The sequence below is a fragment of the Delphinapterus leucas genome, chromosome 6 (genome assembly GCF_059928025.1).
Source record: "Delphinapterus leucas isolate spDelLeu-1000000601 "Yukka" chromosome 6, BTC_Dleu_Yukka2, whole genome shotgun sequence".
In the NCBI taxonomy this organism is placed as follows: domain Eukaryota; kingdom Metazoa; phylum Chordata; class Mammalia; order Artiodactyla; family Monodontidae; genus Delphinapterus; species Delphinapterus leucas.
Window position 1 is genome coordinate 30,268,257 of NC_143134.1, and position 12,871 is coordinate 30,281,127.

Below are 12,871 nucleotides of genomic sequence, written 5' to 3' on the forward strand. Positions count from 1 at the left end.
CAATCATTGCTGGCAGATAAAATGCCATCTGCCAGCCACAATCTATTTATAATGGAGTTTATATATATTTATAAGTTTGCAAGCAACAAATAAACAGTTTTAAAACTGGCATATTTTATAGCAGCCAGAAAAATTGCAACTTTATACCAGGACTTGTGAATATCAATTGCATATGTATAGATACATATATACACACACACACACATATATCTACTGATTATGACAGATGTGCATCTCTGTCTGTCTGTATATACATATATACACATGCATATACCTACATTGATTACAACGGACGTGCATCTCTGTCTGTATGTGTGCACACGCAGGTTGACTGGGCAATTTGCACCTCGGGGCTCCTCCCTGGGTTTTGGTATTTTAACTAACAAGGACAACTAGAAAGTTACACAAATGTGGAGAGTTTGGGGACCGTTATGTCCTAGAATTTGCAGACACAGGGAGGAGGGTCCTGGATGCTGCAGGAACAGGACAAGAGGGTCACGGGGGGTCCACTGTGGAAAGTGACACAAGGGAAGAGAAGTCAATGGGGGAAGACAGGAAAGGAAAGGATGGGAGGACAGAGGAAGAAAAAGAAAAAAGAAGGGAGGGGGCAGCACGTCCAGACCTACATCCCCTGTTCATCCAGTAGCATGTAAAAAAAACAAGCAGGGGTGGGTGTTGGTGAGGCTGCCCGGGCAGGCGTGTTTGGGGGCCGAGTGTGGTCTTCCTGGGTATAGCCGCACTGCTTGTTGGCTTTTCTACCAGCATTCTCTTGGCCTCATCTTACGTTAGTTCACGTGAAGTAGGCATTGTTCTGGGCTCCTGTGAGTGTGCAAAGGTTCCGTCTGCCTGAGGATATAGTCCAGTAGGAAATAAACGCACAAAGAGTGTGGGAGCGTGACAGGCCTGATGGCTGGTGTGGCCAACTTCAACTAGGACCCTGGAGGGTGGAACTCCTGGGTGGGTCTGGGGAGTCTGAAGGCTTTGCAAACTAGGCTGCAGACGGGATGGGGAGGGTAAGAACAGGCAGACAAGGCGTGGATGGCCCAGGAGGAGGCCGGGACCCCCTCATGCATGAAAAATGGTCGGTGTTAGGAGGGATGCTGGAGGCGGAGGTGAGGTTGCTCCTGCCTGTTCTCGCCTCCTTCCTGCATCTCATGCAATGTAAAGTTTCTCTTTTGTTGTTTCACCTTGAAATGCTGTAGGCAGGAATATATGCAAGTGGGACACACACTGTGGCCCTGGTGTTTGAGGTCATGAATTCACACTTGTCTGGGACATTTTTACCACAACCAAAGTTTCTAACCACAAATCAAGTGACAACTAAAGCCGAAATCAATGGGCAAATCCATTTTTGAACACTGAATTAACTTTTTTGTAACAGCTGTATGTTGGTTGCAAGTGGAATGGTCTCTGTTCATTTGACTTTTGAATATAACTTGTTCCAGAATAAATATTGTAAAGTTAAGTACATGAATGTTTCTTTGTATCCAGAGCTAAATAAGAATTAAAATTTGATGTTTAAATCCAAGGATTAGGAGAGAACTCCGTGTACATCTAATGTGTAATAATGAGATATTTATTAATTTTTAAAAAGCATTTGGATGGCAAATTATACATATTGATAAATATTTGAAAATTTTGTGTTTTGTTTTCCGTTAACTTTTGTGAAACAAAAAGGAATTACTGTGAAGATCTATGGTTTATTGCCAATTTACCACTTTCTACGTTGATATTGGAACAGAATCGGTATTTGGACATCTCTGAGGAGTGGAAATACAAAACCAATTTCAAGTTTTCTAATCTCTGTTCTATGAAAAATAATAAAACCTAAATTATTTGGCCAACATTTGGGATATTTGTTAACACAACGGGTAAAGAGAATTGGCTTAAGTTCCTTCCCTCCTCACATTCAGTGAATCCACTTCACTCCTTCAGTAAATGATGTGGCTTCCAGTTGTGAGCCCTGCTGCCACGCTGGACACATCCCTGAGCTTCTAGGGCAGCCAACTGGAGATGCCACATGTCGTCCCTGGACGCCATCACTGTGGCCCAGGGGCAGAGGCTGTCACACCCACTTAGGCAATGCTGCACTTCTTATCACTGGTTATTGGAAAATGTGCCTTCATTTTCAGAATAGTGGTGTGTGCATTTCTGATTATGTAGCAAACCCTTTGATATTTGACTTAGATACTAAAAACATTTGGGTGTGGAAGTTTTGCACTCGTAGATACATTTAAAAGCATGGACTTGGTAATTTAACTAGAAGTTTTCTATAAAGTACACCTTGTTACATTTCTGTGAAAGGCTCTTTACCAGTGCAGAAGCAACATGGGTCAAGGGTGGAAACAACCGTTCTCTAAATAGTCTGATGTTAACTGTCAATGTGGGTCTGAGGGCAATAAAGAATATCGTGAAAAGTTTCTCATTTGTTTGGTGGATCTTGTATTGCCTCATGAAGGAGAGGAGTTGAGTTTGAAACCTTTCCATAGAAAGCAGATATTCTCAATTATTCCCCAGGAGACCTCTTAAAATACAATCACACCAGAACCCCGTCAGGGACACCAAAGGTGTGGGATGAAAATGGTGGCCTGGCAAAGGCATTCCTGTTGAGATTTATGTTAACTTCTGTCCACTCGGCCTTGGGCAGTTAGCAAAGGTGGCAGAATGTCACTACCAACTAGTGATGCCATACACTGGTCTCCTTCTACGTAGAATGTAGGGTGGAGAAGTGAAAACTTACCATTTGTGCCGGAGAAAGCTAGAGAAAGGGTTAGTTCTGATCTAGTCTCTCCTGTTGCTTCAATTACACCAAATGGAACAGAACCCATCATCCCATCTCTTTCAGCTGTACTTTGGCTGCCATGACCCTTACAATTTTCCCCCTATCAAAAGGATAGTCCATTGATCTTCCCTATTGACCTACCAAAATTGGTGGAATAGCACCTAATACACTGAAGTTTACTAAAACACCAGCTCTGCTAGTGGGAAGCCTAGGGGAAATGTTATTGGAATTCTCAGTGTTTTAATTCCTACAGAAACACTGGCACCAAGTGAGAGGTCACACTGCCACTTTGCACATCACCAGGGGCAGCCCCAGTGTACACAGCCCCTCACATGGACTCCCAAGAATGAGTTTATACAAAGGCTTTCAGTTTTATTTATTTTTTTAACAAACATACATGGGACACAGTAAAGGTTACTAACTGTACGAGATCTAATGCACAGGTTCTCTGTGGCTTTGACATACTCAACTTCTAAATGATCTCCAGCTAGCTAGTTAGGAATGTACACATCGGTACTAAATTTGATTACCTTTTGCATATATCAAATAAACACAATTACTTTTTTGGAGTATTTTTCATTCAGATTGATTGAAAGTTTTGCACTACCTCAAAAAAAGTTGAGTTATAGTGTTATTAATATTAGTGCCAGACATCTGGGGCCCCCAAGCAACTCAGAACTAACATATAAATTTCTTAAGTCATTTCACTACCTAAGGTAAAATGCAATACTCAATATTTGGGCTCTCTGAGGCAATTTTGTTGTTGTTGTTTTCTTATCCCAGTATCTTAATGCTTAACTTTTCCAGAAATGCCCTGGATTTTCTCATGCTATTGACAAGAGAATCAGCTCCTTTTCAGTGACGTAATGAGGACAACAAAAATGCCACCTATGGGCTTCCCTGGTGGCGCAATGGTTGAGAGTCCGCCTGCCGATGCAGGGGACACGGGTTCGTGCCCCGGTCCGGGAAGATCTCACATGCCGCAGAGCGGCTGGGCCCGTGAGCCGTGGCCGCTGAGCCTGCGCGTCTGGAGCCTGTGCTCCGCAACGGGAGAGGCCACAACAGTGAGAGGCCCGCATACCGCAAAAAAAAAAAAAAAAAAAGCCACCGATGAGCATCTCCTTACAAATAGGATTTATCTCATCAGTAACAAAAATTAAGAAAGATATTGGTCGGTACATGATCACCCAGGACCCACAGAAATCTTCCTTAATAAAGAGGAACTGGCATCATATAACAAAGAGGAGTCCCTTTCTCTTTGAAAAGTTATTCATGTATTAAGACTACTCTTTTAGTCTTTATTCAGGCAAAATTCCCACTGAACCTAAAAATTTCAGGGGGTTCTGATGTGAGGCTTACCCAAGAAAGAATCCTTTTAAAGGCTGTTTTTTGTTTTTGTTTTTTAACAAAGAACTCAATACATCAACTATATGCTTATGACAGCTCTACAAATTTGTGTATTTTTCACCCATTTGTACTGCATGAAGAATCACTGGGGATGATTGTGTACAAAAATACAGTCTAAGTAATTGCTTCTTAAGGTAAACAGTGATACAGGGTCAACATGTGTTGAAAAGGAAGAGTACAGTATGGCTATATTTCTTTGAAGAAAGCACAAGCTGCCAGATCACAATCAAACTGCTCTAATAGTCACGGTCAGGGTCAGCTTTCGGGAATCCATGAGGCTGCTGACGACCCCAGCTGCTCAGCTGTGACAACGCAGGGAGTTGTTGACTTGGTGCTTTCTGATACAGATTCAAACTCAACATAGGATCACAGTGCTGCCTTGCAAACCTCTCCTAATTCAATAGAAACTCCCCATTACATTGGAAAGGTGAAATGAGCCAGGGGTCTGTCCTCTGCTTCTCCCTCGTGGGTTCTTTTCTTGGTTGGTCTGGGGCACAGCCTCCTGGAATACGTTGGCTGGCTTTTCTGTGATTTGGAGAAATGCCAAACAATCACATAATTTGGCTGATTTGGCTTTTAGATGTGCTTAAGACTGCAGGGACAAATGACAGAAGAGAAGCAGAGGTCCCCTTGGGGGATGTACGCCCACAGAACTTGCTCATTCTCACCAGGATACTCCAGACGCTGTCAAGTGTATGTCTCAGGACAGTTTGGAGTCAGACCCACACATCTGAGACCAGCCTCGGACAAGCCCTTTGGGGGGGATTTGGGCTTTCAAAACCTGCTTAACTTGAGACTTCATGTCAGTCTGAGGAGACTGGGACCAGTGTGTCCACCTAGTACCCAGCCATATCCTCATACCTGGTGCTTCAGTCAGAACATACCTGTACTTCCTGTTATGTAACAGTATCACGTACTGCGACTTATGCATGTACCAATGGCAGACATATGAAACGCAAGTGCTCTGTAACACAGAAATGACGAATATACAGCATCTATCCTGTGCAGAGTGTAGTGTAAAGTTACCAAACATCATCCTGATGTTCTGGGAGACACACTGTACACTGTGGTCCACGACCTTCCCTCTCTAGGCACAGCAGACAGTGGTCGGTGGGATTCAGGGTAAGGTGACTGATGACATCGGCAGCTTGGTACATTTGGAAGAGCCTGGAGCCTAAACGGACAAGGCATGCTGTCTACACTGAAATGGGTTGGCAATTCCTTGGGTTCCCTCCTTAAGAGACGTCCACAACAGGCAGGCTGTTGGCAGAATAGGTTTCCTGAGTCCCAGCTCTGTAATAGCCCCCGTGGGTGAGGCGTGCAATCAATAAGAATGTGGCTGCAGGGTTAGCTGCTGCTCGTTCCATGGAGATGCAAGGACCCCACGTTCCTGGAGCCCAGCGTCCTCACTTGCAGAGGATCCCATTCTGCAGGGTTTTGTTTCTGTCTGTTATGCAGGGCGAGGCAGCTGTTTGGGGGAGGTCTTCCTTGCTCTTTGGGGAGGGGCTGCTGTTGTTGCTGCCGCTGGATTTGCTTCTGCTTGGGTCGAGAGCAGGCTGGATGGGTGAGGAGAGGGCACCCTGGCCCCTGACCAGGCAGGTGCAGACCAGCCGGAAGAAGGCCCGCCGCATCTCCTTGCTGGCCAGCGTGTAGATGACCGGGTTCATGGCGGAGTTGAGCACGGCCAGCACAATGAACCACTGGGCCTTGAACAGGATGGCACACTCCTTCACCTTGCAGGCCACATCCACGAGGAAGAGGATGAAGAGTGGGGACCAGCAGGCGATGAAGACGCTCACCACGATCACCACGGTCCGCAGCAGGGCCATGGACCGCTCTGAGTTGTGAGGGCTGGCCACCCTGCGGCTGCTGGACTTCACCAGGAAGTAGATGCGTGTGTACAGGATCACGATGGTCACCAGGATGGCCGTGAAGATGCTGACGCAGAACGCGATGTACTTCTTGGAGTAGAGGGGCAGGATGGTGGAGCAGTCAGGGAGGTTGTGCAGGCAGTTCCAGCCCAGGATGGGTAAGGCGCCCAGCGAGAACGCAATCAGCCAGCACATCCCGATCAGGAGAAAGACGCGGTGCTTCTTGTTGGCATCGTAAGGTCTCATTTTGATCATGGTCAAGTGCCGCTCGATAGCAATGGCCAGTAGGCTACAGGTGGATGCCCCGAGGGCCACAAACATGCTGCCTTCCCGTAGGAACCAGACCGTCAGAGACAGGCTCAGGGTCCTCTTGCCTGACATCAGAATGTTGACCTTGTAGGCTATGCCGGCCAGCAGGTCGCAGAGAGCCAGGTTTCCAATGAAAAAGTACATGCGGTTGTGAAATTTATTGTTTTTCCAGATGGCGATCAAAACCATCAGGTTCTCCAAGACAATGAAGCTGCAGATGATCAAGAAAACAATGGTGGTGAGCGTGCTGCCCTCGGGGGCGTCCTTCAGCCTGTCCTTCAGCTTGCCTACATAGCTGTAATGTTTGTGCAGGGTCTCGTTGGAGGTGTAGGGTCTGGGGTGCAGCGTGAGAACCGTCGCCATCACTTGGAACTCACGATCGGTTAGCTCCAGAATCCACCAGAGGGCGCCCTGGGAACGTTCATTTCCCGGGCAAAGAAAGCCTGCGGCTCAGGCTGCAATAGTGATCCAAGCCAGACACCGGCTAGGGTGTTGAGAATGGGCTCCTGAAAAAAGATAAAAGGAGGGGGCGCCCAGTAATAAAGTAACAGCACCTAAGATCAACGGCAACAATAAAGTTGGGGAAAGGCACTAAAAATGTTGAAGCATTTGGACGGCTGGTCTGCATGGGCCCAGAGGGGGCCTTTAACACAGGTCAAGATCTTAAGTGACCATGGAGACAGAGGGAGCAGTTCTGTGTCTGCAGTTGCTGAGGAGGGAAATTCAGTGCATGAGCTCCGCCATCATTCAGTCACGTCACCATCACACACACACCCAAGTAATACTTCCATCTGGAAATCTCTCTTTTTTTTTTTTTTTTAAGATGTTGGGGGTAGGAGTTTATTAATTAATTTATTTATTTTTGCCGTGTTGGGTCTTCGTTTCTGTGCGAGGGCTTTCTCTAGTTGTGGCAAGCGGTGGCCACTCTTCATCACGGTGCGCGGGCCTCAAGGCACTTAGGAACGCTAACCAGTTCATACTCATCTACTGCACAGGAGCTGGTAAACCCTTATTCCCAGTTACTGAGAGAGAAACAGTATTATGCCAGGTCCAAAAAATAGAATAGAATCTGGAATAATGCCCGTCCGATTTCTGAAACGTCCTTGGTGGGTTTTGGAGAAACATTGTGGGAAGTACTCACACTTCCTGGATGGGATCCCCGGGTAGCAGGGCCAGGGCCAGAAATTGAGTCTAGACGGCCCCCAGGTCTGCCCAATGGAGAGCTCGGAAACCGACCACCTGGCCACCAAAGGAAGAAGAGCACAGGCCACGCACAGCCCACATGGCCACCCCCCTAGCGAGCAGCTGAGCATGGAGCCAGGGGAGGAAGAAATACAAACCTGTAAAAGTGGAATCAACAGCTATTGAGACTAAAGGAAGAAAAGAGAGGACAACTAACTGGATTTTCGCGTTTGGCTTAAAATTCAGAGTTTAGCTCTAACTGTCTAAACTGCCAAAACTAAATCGGTATGTGTGAACTGAAAGAAACCAACCTGGGAGCACTAGTGAGAGGGTGGGGCGGAAAACCCAAGAGCCAGACTTCCGATGGTCCTTCCCCACTGGACTTTGGATGCACCCCAACCCACCTGTGGCTTTATCCATCAGCCTCCTGTGATGTCCACAGTGAAGCAGACCCAGCTACCAAAGCAGAAATGGATTTCACTAAGCTCACTTATTCTAAATTAAAATTGTTTGAGTATTTAAATATATAATTAAGATCAAACGAGGTTAATTTACAACAGCCGACTGTGTGAAGTTTTTTCTTTACCTTTTTTTTTTTTTTTTTTTTGCGGTACACGGGCCTCTCACTGTTGTGGCCTCTCCCGTGTGGAGCGCAGGCTCCAGACGCGCAGGCTCATTGGCCATGGCTCACAGGCCCAGCCGCTCCGCGGCACGTGGGATCCTCCCGGATTGGGGCACGAACCCGTATCCCCTGCATCGGCAGGCAGACTCTCAACCACTGCGCCACCAGGGAAGCCCGCACACCACTTTTTAAAACAAATTGCAAGCTGTCTTTTTAAGAGTAGAAGTAGGCGCAGCAGCTGACACTCTCAGAGCACTTTCCCTGGAGCCCCTTATTTAATCCCCATGCTGACACCGTGAAGATCTGTCGTGGGAAACCAGGCACAGGAGAACTTAGTCGCCTGTTTATCTTTCCACCACTTGCCACCCCAGAGCACAACCCCGGAGAGAGTACTCCGCATCCCCACACAGATGCACTGCCACTGCACCACGTGTGAGCTCATTCATGGAAAAGGCGTGGCACAAAGGTAGGGAAGAGGGACACATGTGCCGCTCCACCAAGAGCCACAAAGCAGCAGCATCCTGAGAGCGGCTATTTCCCCGACAGCAATGGGGTCACATGGCTGGCCCGAGGGCCCTACATACGCAACATCCCCCATGCCAGACCCCTGCTGCCACATCCAAGTGGCCGCCCTTCTGTCCATGACACCATCATGTCGGGTTTGCCTCAGATGCCTCTGAGACATCTGCTTTCCCATCAGGGGTTTCTCTCCCAGGACCTGATATTGGCAAATATAACAAGAGGATTTATAATGGTAACTGACTCAGCACCAGAGCAGTCTGAATGATAAAAAACATACTAATAAGACTAAAAGGACAGGAACATGAATTGTACAGGAATTCCCACTCACACTGGGGTGAAAGGGCTCTAGGCATCTGCAACTGAAAGGCTTTTGAAACCAGGGTGTGTCCAAAGTTTGTCTCCTGTGCCTTAGTTTCCCCCATAACTCCACGGCATTTGAATACCTCTTGGACAGTCTCCACCCCTCCGACTAGGTTGTATAGTATGGATAGCAGGGAAGTGAGTCCCTTTAAAACTGATGGATCTGGACTTCTCTTGGAAATAAAGGGCAGAGGAAATACACCACAGGCTTTGCAGACTCACATCAGCTTTTTTTCCCCCGAATATATAGAGTTTTGATAAAATTGAGTAGAGGAAACAAAAGGGAACAATAAAAAGTGATAACCAGAAAGAAAATAACCAAAACAAAAATTGTCTAAGGTGTGCCAGAAACCCATCCAAACCATGAATCTTGAAGGTGAACATATTTTCCCGTTAATTCTTGATTTATAGTTTCCCTTAATTAAATATTTATCGCTCAAGAAGCACATTTTTTCATAACGTCTTTTGTTAAATGTGAATCTCCGCATTTTGCGTAACTGGAAGATATCCATCTCTCTTTGGAATCTAAAAGCTTATTTTCTTTGGATTATCAACATTAGAAAGTAGACCCTATCTGAGAGTTAAGTGCTGGGCTAAAGATCAGATTGATTTTGGATGCATCTGAACACCACTGTGCATAGTCCAACCATCTCACGGGCGAGTTCGGGCCTCCATCCCGAGGGGCGCAGCACAGACTCCGACTTTGCCGGAAGAACGCTCTGCCCCTCCCAGGTCCTGCTCATGGCGAGGTGGGGCATCGGCCCTCCCTGGCTCATCCATCCTGTTGCTGCTGGTCACTGCAGGGGTGCTGGGCACCAGGGCACCAGGGCTCCTGGGAGACCAACCTATCCTATCCCTCATGGCCTCTTCTAGTCACTAACCACTCCCAGATAGTAACATTCTCTGGACGTCTCGTCCCCTAGGGTAATTTAGCCTGTGTCTGACCTTCATATAAATGGAGCCATATGATATACAGTGTGCCTGGCATCGTCCTCTCAATGTGATGCTCCTGTGAGCCATGCGTGGAGATGCCGGTAATTCCTTCCCATTGCTTCCACCATGTGGATGGATGCAACAGCCTCCATTCATTCCTGGTTGTGGACATGGAGTGGTTTCCAAGTGTTGTTGTCCTTAGCAGTGGTGCTAGGATGGGTTGAAGATGTCGTTGTGGTGAGCACATGCCTGTGTTTCCAAGGAGTACCGTGGATTTCCTAGCATTGATGTCTAGGTTGGGCTTTGATGGGAGGGTCCCTGCAGAGGCTTATGGGTCTTAGCCCCTGGTCCTGCAAGTGGTATTTGTGGGGAGCTGGAGAAGTCCACATAGAGGGTGAGCATTACACACTACAAATGCTCACGTTTTGTTTTATTTTAAAAGATAGGTGTCTGGCGCTGGCAATGACCAGCATCTGCCTTTCCATTGTAAAAGGTTGATCACTACTTAATTTCCACCAGAATACTTAAAAATACAGCCTGAGGCTGAGAAGTGTGGCTGGGTGCTGGCTAGTCGTGTACACATTCAGAAAGCCAGGAATGTTATAGAAGATACTCAGGACAGAGATGCTCCTGCTTATGGGCAGTGGTCTTCCAACAAACCCAGATTCCGACACAGCTGTGCCTTGCTTATGTCCACAGGCAGAGTTCTCACTCTCAAACTGTGCTCATGTGGCCCAGACCCCCACAGACCTGTCCCCTGAAGTACACTGCCCACACCTGAGCTTCCCTTACATCTACTCAACAGAGACCCGCTACACCTAAGAGTTTTCACTTCAACCTCATTCAGTTGGGGTCTTCAAGTCTACCTCAAGGCATTTCAACACCAAGCCTTTTTCTTTTTGCAGAGAAGGAATACGACACTTTCTGTAAGGTGGTTCAGAGGTGCGTCACCCCACACCTCTTCCCTCCATTCCAAGTTGGAGCATCTGCGGGGAGGGGTGAGCCCGGCAGGGGCCGATGGATTCCAGATGTGCTTTCTGTGCTAGTGACTCACTTTCTCTACACATGTCAATTTGAAAAATAAACAAACTGTAAAAAGAAGGAAAAGGAAAAAAACAAAGGGAAATATTTCCACAATCTGGGGTCTGTCTCTTTCTGTAATGGCCAAAAAAACCCCCAAACGAACAAACAAAAAAGCGCACGCACACACACAATAAGATAGTGAGAAATTTATTTCTCCTGGTCGGATGCAGGGCAGTGTATTTTTAAAGGCACGTTCTCCCAGTTCATCCCCCAAACTGAATTAAAACATGAAGCATTTGCCAACAAGCCAAATTTCTTGGAAAGCAAGGTGTTTTTTTTTGTTTTTTTTGTTTAGAAGAATTTAGGAAGGAAATAATGAGTTGGCCATTTCATGGCCCCAGAAAAATTCCTTTGCTAATGAGTATTTCCCCTCACTCTGAGCTTCTTAGGTGACCTCACTCTGCTTTCAGAGATAGTTCATAGCAAGAGGCTTCACACACTCAGTCTTGCACGCCTGCGAGTTGCTCTGTGACCATTAGTGGAGCTCCCAGTGAGAAAACAGCTGTTACAGATGAACCACGTCAGGATTCCACACCTTCCCCTTTCTTCTCTGGAGTGTGGAAGTGAGTTGGTCCCTGATCAGGATTCCTGCTTTTCAGTGGCTTCTCCACAGCTCTTTCTCCCGGTAAACAAGGCCTGGATGCTAACACAGATCTGGGGGCAGTCCAGGGAGCCCCAGGAATGCAGGTTGTACCCAGGACCTGGTGCAGCTCGAGCAACTGCCTCCGTGCACACACTCCTGGGCATCCTGGCTCGTCGATCGGAGGGCAACTGCTTTAGATGCAAAAGGTCTTTACCTTCATTGGTTTTCAACCAGCCTTGTCAAACTTTCTCTTCTGTGCTTGTTCTAAGGAAGGGCACGGGACTGAATTCTTACCAAGACTGCCACAGGACGAATGAAAGTGTGTGGAAATGAGCTCCTCCAGGCATATGCAAATAAGAGGTGTTCTGCCCAGGAAGTCCTAACTGGGGGGTCCCTGTCATCCTTTCCCGCAGCAGTGCTCTTACTCGGTGATACTGCACATGTACCCCATGTTGCACATTGCAAGTACCATGTCTGATCCCCACTACAGCATCTGCCTTCCAAATGTACATAGGAGGAAACTGAGTCCGGGGGGTTGGGTGCGGGCGCAGTGTCCTTTGTAGCACAGCTTGGAAGAGGCTGCGCTGGGCTGGATGCCTGTGTCATTGGATTCCAGCGCACCACGTTAGGGATAAGCTCTTCCGGAGGCTGTCACCTTTCCATGTGTTCCTCACCTAGATAGTGACAAGAGTGTCACCACCATGCTTGGAACTGATAGCAAAATGCTGGAATGCTAATGTGAGGGCTTGACTGAAATATACGGAAAACTCTGACCCCGAGGAAATGGGGTGGCATCTTCAAGGCCAAAGAGCCTAGTCAACTGACTCAGGTCTCTCACTCCAGCTCACGGTGCTGATGGGACGTTAGAGCCACCCAATCCGTACCACACTCTCCTTGGAACAACCTTGTCACTGATTTACCTGACTGGCCTACTGCCTGGCCTCTTATAGATGCAGCTGTAATTCCTCAAAAATTGAATGAAAACAAAAGAGAAGAAAAGGCAACTTTATGCTTAGTAACTGTAACAACACTTAAAAGTATTATTAGCTAAAACTAGACAGGATTCCACTCAGTATATCATATTATCTCCAAAAGTTCATGGAATATCTCTTAAGGCAATTAATTAATTTTACAGAAAATGTACGGCAAAGGAATAATATGAAATGGCTCCGAAACTGCTAAGAAAGGAATCACGAAGCCAAATGCGAGGAAACAGA

General features: G+C 47.0%; 1 protein-coding gene across 1 annotated transcript; it reads right to left on the reverse strand.

Moving 5' to 3' along the window:
* Positions 1-3,149: 3,149 nt before the first annotated feature.
* S1PR3 (sphingosine-1-phosphate receptor 3) lies at positions 3,150-6,871 on the reverse strand. Its single transcript, XM_022560702.2, has one exon. The coding sequence runs from the start codon at positions 6,730-6,732 to the stop codon at positions 5,596-5,598; it is 1,137 nt and encodes a 378-aa protein (XP_022416410.1). The 5' UTR covers positions 6,733-6,871; the 3' UTR covers positions 3,150-5,595.
* Between the last annotated feature and the right edge of the window lie 6,000 nt (positions 6,872-12,871).